The sequence below is a fragment of the Lathyrus oleraceus genome, chromosome 3 (assembly GCF_024323335.1).
Source record: "Lathyrus oleraceus cultivar Zhongwan6 chromosome 3, CAAS_Psat_ZW6_1.0, whole genome shotgun sequence".
NCBI lineage: Eukaryota > Viridiplantae > Streptophyta > Magnoliopsida > Fabales > Fabaceae > Lathyrus > Lathyrus oleraceus.
Window position 1 is genome coordinate 231,107,471 of NC_066581.1, and position 14,463 is coordinate 231,121,933.

Here is a 14,463-nt window from a genome sequence, read left to right on the forward strand (position 1 = left end):
AGTGCACTTATAATTATAAGCACAACAACAACACACATATTAGTACTCTCACAAGTAAAACACATCATTCATATTTTCATGTACATGTTTACTCTTTAAATAATTATTATAAGGTAGTGTTATGCGCCAGTTATCCAACACTTTCAACAGTGCCTCAAACAGAGTCACGAAACTCAAGTTAAACTCGAAAACGTCTCACTTGATACAAAATTCATGGAGCTGCTACGACCACCCGTAGAAACTGCTACGGCCTGTAGCACTCCCTAGCCATTTCCCCCTTTGGGCACACCTCTGGTACAAAAACCAAAGGGTTGCTAGGGACATCCGTAGTAGTGCCCAGAAATCCCAAAAATTATTTTGCGATTTTGTACGGTCGCTCTTGTTTTCGAACCCTACATCAGACCCAAACCTTTATTTTTGACTTCTAATAGTCTTCAAACATAATATACATCATTGTACATGAAAACATATGAATTTTATCGTCTTTTAACATTTAAATCACAATACCTCATCAATTATCTATCAATCATCATGCAATCACTCACTTAATCATGGATTTGACATGTTTTGTTCATCAATTCATAACAACATATGAACAACAATTCATACCAACATTATCCATGAGAACACATAAACTCTACAACAAAATAGTACACAAATTTACAAGTCATGTTGTCACAAGATTTACATCATGCTCATCATTCACTCAACAAAAGGGAAAGGATATGAAAAGTTAAAGGGATTAAGGACTTCCTTCTACCCAATTCATGAAATCTACACCATATTAGGAGTAATCCCCCTACCTTAGATTTTCAGCAAAAGATCTTCAAGCTCTATCAGTGGAGGTTCTCCTAGCTCTAACCTCTTCCTTCTCCAAAATTATGTTTTACATAGAATAATCTCAAAACCTCTTTACTAATCTTTTTACTAGTAACCTAATTCTCCTTAAAATTATACTTCCCATTATGCCCTCACCTATTCCTCTTTTCACCATAATACCCTCCTTAAATCTAATTTTATTTTAATATTACTTATAATATATTCCTCATTATTGCTTCTAATATTCTAATTCTATTATTTTAATTAAATAAATAGAATTATGCCTACCACCCCAAGACTTGATAAACAAATACTACCCACCAAACCATCCCCCAATGTACGTAGAAATCGATTTTAAATAATTAAATACATGAAATTTTAATTAAATAAATAAATTTAAAAAATAGGGTGTTACATTGAACAAGTTATTTTTGACCAAATTAACATTGATGGTGGTGCTCAATATTCGTAATGATCCTGTTGATTTTTGAGCCTAAGTATCTTAAGCAAGGGGGTGAAACCTCAAAGCAAAGGCGCCAAAAGAAGCATGCCTAGAGCCCAATATCAATTCAAGACCCAAAAGATCAATGAGGTTGAAAAGAGTTTATCCAAATATTTTCTAACGCGGAATGATTACCTCCTAAAAGGAATCTCAACAATAAAGAAGTAGATTCCAAAAGTACCTCTCGTCTTAAAAAGCTTTAAAGACAATTGAGTTTTGTTCAAGAAAGAATCAAGCGGAGGGAGTGCTCTAAAGCTTACCCATCATTCAATCTCAAAGCTTAATGCTTCCATATATGGAAAGAAGCATGGTCTTATGTCCTATTCATTTGTGTCTCACTCTACACTATGTTCTTCTTCATCTCTTTATCAAATAACTTATTCCTTTTACTTCTACAATCATGTTTGATCTATATGACCTATGTGCTTTCCTGTTTATCATTCATTTTTGTATCTTTTTCCCAACTATTTTATTATGCCAATGGGGTAGAAATATACTCTCAAGGAGAGTAGAGTATACTTTCTACTCACATGAGTGGGAGTTTAACCACTCCAAATTTTACCTCTTATTTTTTTTTACGACCTCTCAGAAAGATGCGTTTTCATCACCAAAAAGAAGGAGAATGTGGATTTATGTGCATAGGGGTATTGTCAAGGTGATCCAAAGTAATGAATCTTGTTAATAGCAAAATGGCAATCAACTAATTAGTTGTTTAATTTTGGTGATGACAACACCTTATATCAATCAATATCCAGTGAATTCTTTATCTGTTAAAGATAACTTAAGCGGTCTAAGATTCTAAAGATGTTTTATGAAGTTATCCTCTTGAGTATGTTCTCAAATATCAAGTCATCTCTTTGAAGTCAACATTATGATCAAATGAAATTAAAGTGAAGACTTTTGTTTCAAGGTTTGCTGGTGGTTTCTCTACTCAACTAATGTGAAGATATCTCAAGCCTCATTAATAAGACTCAAGGTTCTTGTGTGATGTTAAACTCAAAGATAATGATGTCAAAAATTGAAGGTTCAGAATTGTGAAATAGATGAAGTGTGAAAGCTGATTTTGTCGTGTTAGTCCAAGTGATCAGCGTCTTATAAAGGCACATGGGTACTTTTGAAAATACTATAGAAAAATCATACACTAAAAATATTTGAGAAATCTCTCTCATTTGAAAAAGTCATTGCAATCTGCACAATGATTTTTGAGCTCAGTCTGAATAAAACCTCTATCGATATAAAATTAACATGTCTAAAATCTCAAATTGATTCATTAGTTTAGAAATTAAATTTTCTTCTAAATATTTATATTTTTCATACAAGTTTGTTAAAAGGCTAAATAGCATCACGACTTCAACAATTACAAAAAAAAAAATATGTACACAAAAATCGAAGCATGTCATCTATTGTCAAAACTAAAATTTCTCGACATATATATACTTTCTCCATCCCACACTGAATGATTTAGTTGACCATTTCAAAGATATTAAAAAAAATGAATAAAGAAAATAAAGAGAAATATATTTTTACTAAAATACTCGTTATCAAATATTTGAAAATGGTGAAAATAGTCATTATTAAAAGGTAGAATAGGAAAAAAAATTACATTATAAATTGAAATAAGTCATTCATTTTGAAACACTTTTTTATTATAAATAAATCACTAATTATGGGACAATTGAAATAAATCATTCATTTTGAGAAATTTTTTTATTTTAAATAAATCACTTATTATAGAATTGGAACGAGTATAGTCTAAGAAACTTAAAGTAAGTAGATTCACCTTGAAGATGACACACTCCCTTCTAAACTTAACCAAATTAATGACCACCATCCACACTTGCTGTCAATATATTGGCCACAAGCTTGTACAAACACCGTATTAAATAAATTGGTTTAAAAATCTTTTAATTCAGAGGTAAATCTACTTTAAGAATTAGTGTAATGAAAAAGGAAGAGAAAAGCCACATAAGCTTTATAATGGTAAAAGAAAAGTTGCTCAACATCACCTTGATGTCCCTCTATGGAGAGGCCAAAATGATTTAACAAAAGAGAAGTTAAAGATAGATATGTTATGAATGAACAAGTCAAGTTTGAGAAGATATCTTCTCAAAAGAAAAAAAGTTTGAGAAGATGCCAATTCAAATCTTGCACTTCTCCTCTTTAGAAAAAGGATAATTGAAAATTTTATTATAATATCTTCAAGTTATAGGCAGATATATGCCTAGATATACATACTTCAAGTGCAACAACATGGATGAATCCTTATTGTTTTATTCGTTGTTCATTGTAGCAGGTTATATAAATCTTAATTGAAGAACAGGTACAATGCAATCAACAGACAGCTAAAGGATCCTTCAATGAAACTCCATTAGATTCGGAAGGATTATGGATCTTTACGCCAGTGGCGACAGACTGTTGCTTCTCAGAGACAGCATCTTCAACTTGTGATTCCTCTGGAGGAATTGATCTTCCACCCCAACGTACTAGATCTTTAATGATGGTTTGGAGCTCATTATCTTTATTTAATGACTCCAGAGTCACATGCGTACCTGAAACCAGTTCAAAACAGTTCTATCATAGTTCTCCATGAAAAATTTCAATGCTCATAGATTATATTGTCTTCAAAAGAGTTAGCTTTAAACTCATTGGAAAAAACTCAAATATTTGACTCCTAACAAAGACAAAGTACAATACTTACGGTATCTCCAATAGTGCTTCGGATTTGTAGGGTCATTGATTGTCTCTTCTGTTGCAGGGCGTGCTGTATATTCTTCTTTTAATGCTAACAAGTCCTGCTCACCAGATTAAGAGTGGCATGATTTTCATGTGTAGGGAAATAACAAAAGTGGACGAAACCCCGAGAGTTATAGACAAGTTAGTGAGATATGTGGTACGAAATTAAACAGAACTTAGAAATCATGGTTTTCTAACATGTCGGTCAAAATACCTGAAGAGGGAAAATTGCCCACATCGATGGGGATTCAATATGTTGCCTTATAATATAATGTGCAACTTCTGGAACGCATTGATCAGGTGGCAACTCATCAGACTCCATCACATTCTTGAAAAAACGGTGCCTTCTTTCTTCGTCTTCTTCCCACCAAGCACGCAAGGTGGAACAGTCATGACATGATGGAGCACATACCTGCAAATTGGTTGCTAAATCAAACGACGTTTTTATAAAAACCATTTAAACTCAGAAACTGACATTAGTTCTCAACAAAGCTGGACCCGGATTTATCAGATTACAATTTACAATAAAGAAACCCTAAATATATGATGCCTGCCTTCTGCCACATAACTACAAACACCAGACAAAACCAGTAACTTTTCATTATTTGAAGCACAAAACCAGAAAAAAAAAACATTTGAATGTGGCCTAGATATAACCCAATTTGAGGTATGGTTTCTCACAGCTTAACACAGAAGATTTACTCAGAGTATTTTATCCCTTGGATGTTTTTTTTAATTGGAAACATGACCCTCAATAAAGAGTAAACAATATAAATATTCTTCCTTTAGTTCGACCCTAGGCGATCAATAAGGATAAGCATGGTATGTAGAAACTTTACCGTCATGTAGCTGTATTTAGAAGGAATGCCAAATTCCAGATCAGATTCATTGGGCATTCGTTGGATGCGCAGCCCAACTAATCCGAGTTCTTGCATAACCTGCACTAACAAAATTATAGTTAAACCTTTCAATGTAAAAACCCCTCCAAAATGAAACAATTCAAATCCTTTTGGTATCTTAAGCATAACTATGAACATGTGTGTGTGTTTTGGGAGCCGTGCATACGAGTGACAGAGAAGTTTTTATTTAAAAGAACTTAAGGAGTATAATTGGCATACAGGATGCACACAAGATGGAATGAGGCCCAAATCTTCCCCGCAGGCCAGCATCTCTGATGAATTTAGAAGTGCAGGAAGAGTCTTAAGCGCATTTTGCCTCCAAAGATTTTCTTGACGTTGGAAATAGTAGTCGTAATACAATCTTTTGAGAACATTCTTGCTGTATTGCATGATAAGTATTAAGATCTAGTAAGATTACACCTCAAGGAGAAACCAGAATATGAAATGAAAATATTTTTTGTATTGGATGGAAAACAGTTTTCAGTGCCAAATAATGATGAAAAAAGCAGCATAATAGCTGGAACCATTCCCAATGGTTTATCCACATGCACTAATATTATTATGGTACCTATGATCCTCTAAAGCCTGGAAACTTGAGGTATCTTCAAGGTTGAAACGAGGATAAAAATCTTTTGGATTCTCTGGATCTCGAATAAGAACTATATTCTGCAAGACACAATAACAAATAAAACACTGTAGGATTTGCAAGATTAAGAGGACGCGGATCAAATTCAGAAGACAGAAAAAGATTAAACATAGATGAAAAGAAAAGCCATATAAATACTGAAGTGTGTCAATTTGATCAATTGTCTACTAATAAATAAGAAAGTATCACATCAATCATAGAAACTAAGTTTTCACAAGCGCTGGAATCACAAGAGTAGATTAAAACAGCAGATCTATTTGGTTTACTGTTAGGAGGATATAGAATAATGGCTATCTATAGTAGTTATGGTTGACTAGGGAAGTTGGTTAGTTAATGGGGTAGTTAGGATTGTCGTGTATAAATTGGGAAGTTTTGGAGTCAAAAAGGGTGTACCATTTGAATATTGTAAAGTTTGTGAATAGAGTAGCAACTCTATTGTGAAGGGGAAACCCTTGGAAGAGAGATTCCTCTCCTGCTCTTTTCAATTTCTTAAAAGTTAAAACAAGTGTTCTTTTCTTGGAACCCAAATTTGGGTTCCTAACAATTATTAATAATGAAATACCCTTCATCCGAGTGAATCAAAATTAAGTCAAAATATTGATATTTCACCTTTCAGTATAAATATCAATATAGACAAAGAGTGGGTGGAAGAGAAGAAGAATATGATCCTTGAAGCAAATTTGATAAAGCTACCTGTAAAAGATCAAACAGACTACGCCGGATTTTGTCTTCACTCTCCAACAACAGAGAACTTTCTGCGGAAGTTTTCAGTTTGGAAACAATTTTTTTCTCTGTGCTGCTATCCTCCTTGAACTATAATCATTCATGAAAAATAAAATTACAACAGCATATACATATAATGGTTCGCAACAGAATTTACAGTAAATTTATGAAGGAAATGCATGCTTAGAAATAATCAACATAAATGAAATTTCTTTATACTTTCACATCTTATATTGTAAAATCCCTGAACATATCTCAGATTGGTGCCATTAAATACCTGAGTTACATTGAGTAGAAATCTTTAATAAACAAAGCAAAAAGATTGATACTGAGAATGCACTCTTGCCTAATTACAAGTAACCAAGCAACTCATAGCTGTACTTGCTTGATCATGAAAAAATTCCAACAATCAATACATCAATAAAACATCAAATTTCATCTACTTAGTTGGGAGAGAAGTACAAAATATGCAATCAAATTCTGCTAGCAACCCCAGCCAAGCCTTACCCATAAGACAATATAGAAGCTATGAGCTATTACGAAGATAAGTATTCTTTGAAGTTTTGAAATTCGATTTGAAGCAATTCATTAAGTTTATATAGTTTAATCATGAAATTTAGAGTTTAAATACACAGGGACAAATAAACGAAATGAGGAAATGAATTGAAGTAGGATGACCAGAAAAGATCAGTGACAACTAAATATTAAGAATCAATATGTTCTCAAGCGGCTAAGCATTAATAGGATATTTATATGATTATATAACTAGATAAAGTGTAGAAATAAATTATTAACATATATAGAACATGAATGAGTTGAAATAATATGGCATAACTAAGCACATCCATAATGTGTTGAACCAAGCACGGTTCGTTCATGAAAGTTTATATTCCAATCAAAAGGTAGCTGGTTAGGTTATGCTAAAATTAAAAGAGTGCTTCTCATACACATTCTAATAAGTTGTACCTTTAGCATATGGAAGATATGCTTTTATGAGAATACACGGGAAACAATAAATAGTTAAAAGAAAATTGGCACAAAAAGTATGATCACCTCATAGCAGTTCTTGTCATATTCGTTCAGAAAAGTTGTTGCAACGAATGTCCAAGCAGATCCAAATTTTTCCTGAAACAAGAATGAAAAAAAATACGGTATAACTATGCACATGTACAAGACATATGAGAAAAAACCAGATGCATCTTTAAGATAAATTATTAACACATTATAAAAATCCATTCATTGCGTAAAAGGTACACTTCTGACCTGTAATATTTCCTGTCTAATGTATGGGCGGCTCAGGCGATTAAAGTCCCATATTCCTTCTCTTTCAAGTTCTTCCTACAATAGATTTAACAAGTCATAAATTGACCAAGGAAACAGTTTCTTTTGCCAGTTAGAGCAGTTTAGCTCGTATTTACTGAATCAAGTGCCCTTTAGATTTATGGAAGAGCATAATCATACCTGACTTAGAGGAATAGATGGTCGGAATTTTCCGACTAGACCTGTCACAGAATGATCTGGAAGTTCCCAGATTCGGAAGAATCCCAATATGTGATCAATCCTGTAAGCAGTGAAATATTTTCCCATCTGTCATGGACAAAAGTAAAACTAATCTTCAGCGTCTGTACTAAAGTTTGCTTGGATTATTTTCAGTTAAAAACAGGAAAAACGAGAACTCGAAACCAAAACCTGTGTCAATCGAGCTCGCCACCAACCATAGTTGTCTTTTGACATCTCCTCCCAATTATAAGTAGGAAAGCCCCAATTCTGGCCATTTTTATCAAAATAGTCAGGAGGTGCCCCAGTAGAAGTGTTCATTCGAAACAAATTTGGATAAACCCAAGTATCCACACTGTTTCTGTCAACTCCGATGGGAAGATCTCCCTTTAGAATCACTCCCTTCTTTCTTGCGTATTCTGAAGCTTCAGACAGCTGTCAGAATAAGATGAAAGCAAACAGTAAGATAGTGTTACGTGATTTTATGGCCATGTAGAACTTACAGTAGGATTCAATATAACTAACTTGTAAATGTAGGTGGTATTGGACATAGTAGTGGAAGCAAATTATCTCGTAATGCAGACTTTCCTTAGATACAAGTTTCTCTAACTGTAAGACAATGAGAAATATACAGTCTTAATAAGACATTTAGAAACTGAAAAGAAAAAAAAAGGAAACCTAAGGCACAAACCTTATCTTCTGAATAATTAGCAAAACGCCCCCATTGACTTCGTTCCGATGTTTCAAAGAAATCCCGCAGGAAGCAGAAAGCAGCATAGGGTTTCAACCAACCCTATTACCATCAAGAACAAAGCTGAGTCGGGAAAGCATTTTAAATTAAATGAAAAAAAAAATTACCAATTATGAAAATTCATTATAATGGAGAGGAAAAGAAAAAGCATCTCTTGCCAACATATTAAGCAGTTGTAATGTGCAGTAGTAAGACCTCATTCTCAAAAAAGAACTCCTGAAAGGAACTCGAATTAAGTATCAAATCTTTCTCTTGAATGAAAACTTTCTTCGCGATTGAGAGTTTAGTAGACAATGTAGCTTCATAATCAACATCCTATAAATAAAATTAACCAACCATGAGGACATTGTCACCCACCAATATGTTTGCATATAAAAATGGTGATGGCAGTAACAATATATTTACGGAAAATATAGCAAACAACAATATAATAACAACATCAACCAAGTCTTTTCCCACTAAGTGGAGTCAGGTACATGGATCATTTGACGCCAAAGTCCAATCATCTACTTACCACAAAATAACTCTAAAATGATTTGGCCCATATTTTTTCTTGATCTCCCTTTATCTCTAACTATTGGACTATCCTCACTCTAATCTACTCTCTTTATTGCTTCTACAAATCTTTCTCGTACAAGTTCATATCACCTAAGGAGGGATTCTACCATCTCTATTATAGGTATTCCCCCCAATTTTCTCTCAAATAAATGTATTTCAAATTCTATCTTTCATTTCTCATGTAACAACACATCAAAGGACCATTCTCGCGTCTTCAACCCTAACCTTATTTTCTTGTAGGTTTTGTACTTCCAAAAATTCAGCTCCTTACAACATTATGGATCTTATAATAACTATGTGATAAAATTTTCCCTTAAATTTTAGATGTACTTTCTATACGATATCACACCCACCCAAATAATTCCACCAGTTGAGTCTCAAATTGGATTAGAAAAGACCTGAATAAGTGTTCATAAGTAGGAGGCCTCCCTCACCTTGCAATTTTAAGGAAATGAAAATTGAGTACAGTGACTTTTAGACTGAAAATAGTTCACCATCAATCTTCTCAAACTTAGTTGCACATCCCCTCTAATAAACAAATTATAATCAAAGTTATAACGGTGTTTGTTCAAAACACCAGCATCGTTGTGACTGTCTATAAAGACAAATTATTTAGACTTTGAAACAGAATTTTATACAATGATGCATATGTAAGTATAAGATACATATAAATATTTGATCATTACCTTCTTATCTAATTGTTGTTTTGCCTTCTCAATCTCTTGCTGTTTAAAGTAAATGCAAAGCACTTCAAATATTAGCATTTTGAAGTAGCTACAAATGCTATTCAATAGAGTAAAATTCTTAAACATAACCTTGATCTCCTCTGGTATGTTCTCAGAAAGTGCCTGTACTCTCAGGTACAACGGATGCAGCGCAAATACTGAGAGTGAACTGAAACACAAACATATGAGATGACAAAGTATTTTAAAATCAGTATATGAATTGTTTGAAACAACAATCAAACACATGAAACATTTTTTCCACCAGAAGTATGATAATACTAACATCAGAGACATTGATATGCTGTGTGTTGTTAGTATCTTATCCAAATAAAATTTGACATGGTTTTAAACCAGTTTTATCAGTTTCCAAAAGCTTCAGTTATTAGAGTAAACACCATGTTCGTATTTATGATATATAAAAAGGTAATTACAAGTTCATCTGATGTCTATGATGATTTTGGAGGTGCTGCTATACCTGTATGGATAAGAATCCCACCACATCTGATGAACAGATGTATCATTGATTGGTAAAAGTTGAACTAAATGGAAACCAGATGCTACAGCCCAGTCAACTAGTAACTTAAGGTCAAGAAACTCCCCAACTCCTAGATCAGATTCCGACCTAATAGAGAACATAGGAATTGCTACGCCAGCACCTCGCCAGGGCGTTTCCTTGTAAAGCAAACCACCAACATATTAGAACCATTAAGTTCTGCAAAACCACAATCTCCACTACCCATAGTGTAAATTTAGCTACTTACTCGTATCATGCCATCTGAAAGAAAAATATATTTTGCTTCTCTTCTAGAGGAGGTAATGGAGACTTCTCGATTTGGACCGTTTTCTATAGAAGTGTTCCCAGACCTGTCATATTTACAATATCTATATGTGGAAATAACTGTTAAGGAAGAATGTAAAGTTTGACCAGGGTATTATTGGTAACAACATATGAAAATAATAACCCAAATCTTTCACCTATTACTCAATGAAAAGTTCAAAAAGGATATCTTATTGGAAAATCACTCCTTTGCATCACACATTCAGCTAGCCATACAAATTCACCAACATAGCTGAGTTTTAGTCCATTTTCAACTTTCCACTGCCCCAACTTTGTATTGCTACCTATCACATATATCTGCAAAAGTTTGGAGAAACCACTAATTCATGGAAAGTGCTTTAAATCACAAACTTTTGAAGTATCGTTAAATGTTAACAAGCATATATTTTTAATGAATTCTTAATCCAGAAAATGAACAGCATCAGTCATAAATGATATATAGATAAAAGGTTTTACTGATGTGTCTTTCTCAATAGTTGGGCAGAAAACTTTGAATTGGATGAGGATGGACTCCGCTGGTCATCAGAAGTCAAAACACATGAGCTATCAGCAATATAATAAATGGGCAGTCTAAATTCATTATAAAAGCCCCAAACAGTAGGCTAAACATGTAATTTGCAAAATGTTACCTTCTGGTTCAAAAGTGATGTGGTTGACTCCTGTGGTTGTGATGATGCTCGAATCCCAACTTTGCCGAAAAATGACATCTCTGAAAGCACTTCTGAAAGGGAGAGCATCTGAGCCAGTCTGAACTTGAGATAAAACAAGAAAATATCTTGAGAATATATGTTAAAAGAAAGAAAAACTATGACTTGTATCCTTAGTAAAAGCCTATCAAATTATATCAAAAAAGATAATTGATGTCCAACTTCAAAATGTTATTTCAACACTGACAACATTGAGAAGAACCACTTGAAGCATTTTGGCAAAACTCTAAGCACAAAGAACAAAAAAAAAACTAGATGCAAGAAGCAACTCCATAGGCCATATCCGTGTCTTATGCAAAAGTGTTACATCTTACAATGCTATAGAATATAAACAGTACAACAACAACAACAACCAATCTTTATCCCACTTAGTGGAGTCGGCTATATGGATTAAACAACATGATAATGTTCTATCATATATCATATGTCTATCCAATTCATCAATCTCTAGATCTTTCTTAATAGTTTGACTACCCTCCATCTGATCTGGTTTCCATTAAGCGTCAGATGATTTTTATTATTATATTGATGACTGAGAAATAAAAATGTATCGAACCCAAGTGGGACAATGTTAGGACATACCGACAGTTAGACAACAGTCATCGAAGTTAAGTAGTTAGAGCAAATATTTTGTATAAATAGGATGTACGAGTGCATTCTGTACATATGATAGGTTGTGAGTGAAAGGAGAGATCCTTTGTCAAGGGGAATCCCCTTGGAAGAATTATATTCCAATTTTCTATTCATATTCAGTAGATCGCTGCTATTCATTTGAGTCCTACGATATCTTCCTTTCAATTCAGTTTTTTTGGTTCCTAATAGATTACGAACGCACTTGTAATCAGCACTATTTGTTTGATATGATTCAAGCACCATATCTTTTTTATGAATAAGGAATACACTGCAAAGATTTACAGCTGTAAAATTTAACAAAATGGATCTAAGTTAATTATTAGGAATGGCAGTAAAACTAGAACATATTTCACACAAGCGTTGAACTGCGAGCTTATAAAGAATTGCTTGTAAGAGACATAGAGAAATGCGAATAGAGAGAAAGGAAGCAACCTGCCAAAGATCACGAAACTCAATCTCCTGACCACTCAGAACACCTTCGGGGAGCGTCAGTTCGTGTTTCTTCCCCATCTCCCATCTCACAATATTTCTCTTATCATCCACAACATAATAGGTATACTCACATTGAAACCCTTTTGGCACAGTAATGCTTCCACTCCAAATGAGCTCAGAACCTTCATGAAAGGGACTGAGCAACACACCCTTCTTCACATTCCAAGATCCAAGCACTGGTACAGAGCCACACACCACCAAAGTCTCACCCCATTGAGTAAAATACGGTAAACGAAAGCTGATCTTCACAGAATTCACAGACTTACTCCCCGACACCAATCGCGGCGTATTCACCATAGCTTCAAAGATGAATTTAACACCAAAAAAACTCAATTTCTTACTTAAAATTTCTATTTTATTCCAAAAGAAAAGTGTAATAAATTATCATGATGATCCAACATCAGAATAGTCCACAATCTACAGAAAGCATCAAAGTTACAGAGCTCACACCCTCTAGCACTCACAAACAGTATGAAAATGAAAAAATTCAGCTAAAACTCAAATTAAATTACTATGTTTCTGAGATTTTCAGTCACATCTAATTCAACTATCATACAATTTTCTTTTGCTTGTAAAGTAAACAAAAAAAATGGTTTGGACATTAAATCAAACAGTACATAGGCATTTGCAATAATTGAAGTAAACTTAATATCAAAGAAAGAATGCAGAAATAGAAAATGAGTGGATGAAATTCACCCAGAAAGAGCAAGAGAGAGATAGAGATTGAATCACCTTTAGTTGAATTAAAATAGAAAGTTTAGAGAAGCAAAAAGAGTGATAAAGAGAGTGAAGAAGACAAGAAATAGAAGAGAGACGTTTCTGGCTATGAAGAGAGAGGTGTGAGGTAATATTCAGATTTTTTTATTTCCTGATATATTTTATTAATATGGTCCGTCCATGCACTCAAACTTTTTGTATGCGTTGCTTTCACATTTCTAAGGAAGAGTGGTGCCATGATTGGGATGATTGATTTTTATTAAAAGAAACTATATATTTTTGTTCTTTTTACTTTTTTTCCTTAAAATATTTTTTTTGACTTGTTTTGATTATTTATTGTTACAGCTTTTAATTCAAATATGAGCTCAATTTGCCGCTAATAATTCCATTAAATATGAGATATTATTATTATTATTAATATTATTAACTTGTACACTTCACTTTTTAAAACTGGGAGGAGTTTAAATAGGTGAAACTTTCATTTTAAAGTCAATTGATTTTTTTAGTTGGATTTTTTTATAGAAATGTCAGTCACAATTTAATAAAATAAATATTTTAAAAATTTATCATAAATTTAATATAATATAATCAACGGTATAGATAATAAAAAATAATTTAATTAAATGCACTAACACTTAAAAAAGATAATACATATTACTTACTTAAATAAAAAAAACATTGTATACTTAATTTCAATATTCATTTAAGAACAATTTGAATAAAATAAAAATTATAATAAAATAAGTTAAATAAACTCAAATCAAAATTAAAATAATAAAATATAATACCTAAATTAGAATTCAAATAATTCATAATACCTAAATTAAATAGGATTGAATTATAAAAAATAAACAAAATAATATATTTAATTGAACAATCGAAAATGAATGTGAGTTGTACGACAACAAATAAGTCACGATTGAAAATTGACAAAAAATATTGAGTTGAATAATATATTGACTTAGGATGCGTGATGGTCGTGATAATAATGGAGTGTGGTTAAAAGAAAAAAATTATAGCTCAATGATAGAACTTAGAAATTTGTGTGGTTGTATAAAAATAAGGAATTATTTTTGTGTGAATAGTGAATGTGTTTAAGTTTTGATATTGACATATTAAACTTTTAGAATGAAAAAATATTTAATTTTATGCATTTTATTGAATCGGTAGTTCAACCAATTAAATTGAAGGTTTCAATCCAACTTTTAAAACATTGCTCCGCA

General features: G+C 32.8%; 1 protein-coding gene across 1 annotated transcript; it reads right to left on the minus strand.

Annotated features, from left to right (window-relative positions):
* Positions 1-3,480: 3,480 nt before the first annotated feature.
* On the minus strand, positions 3,481-13,424 carry LOC127126496 (4-alpha-glucanotransferase DPE2). Its single transcript, XM_051055427.1, has 23 exons — positions 13,256-13,424; positions 12,464-12,822; positions 11,321-11,438; positions 11,148-11,206; positions 10,857-10,988; positions 10,615-10,737; positions 10,329-10,525; positions 9,944-10,022; positions 9,815-9,853; positions 8,766-8,885; positions 8,511-8,612; positions 8,345-8,428; positions 8,012-8,254; positions 7,784-7,909; positions 7,586-7,660; positions 7,376-7,447; positions 6,293-6,412; positions 5,522-5,619; positions 5,173-5,332; positions 4,894-4,992; positions 4,269-4,466; positions 4,020-4,113; positions 3,481-3,870 (listed from the first exon to the last, which is right to left on the minus strand). The coding sequence occupies exons 2-23, from the start codon at positions 12,818-12,820 to the stop codon at positions 3,653-3,655; spliced, it is 2,913 nt and encodes a 970-aa protein (XP_050911384.1). The 5' UTR covers positions 12,821-12,822; positions 13,256-13,424; the 3' UTR covers positions 3,481-3,652.
* Between the last annotated feature and the right edge of the window lie 1,039 nt (positions 13,425-14,463).

Bases quoted from the DNA above. Each gene is read 5' to 3' on its own strand.
- LOC127126496 (XM_051055427.1), bottom strand. From the start codon at position 12,820: ATGGTGAATACGCCGCGATTGGTGTCGGGGAGTAAGTCTGTGAATTCT. The intron at 5,333-5,521 runs GTACCATAATAA...CATGCAATACAG, and splicing joins CAGGCTTTAGAGGATCATAG to CAAGAATGTTCTCAAAAGAT. The intron at 4,114-4,268 runs GTATTTTGACCG...TCTGGTGAGCAG, and splicing joins GGGCAATTTTCCCTCTTCAG to GACTTGTTAGCATTAAAAGA.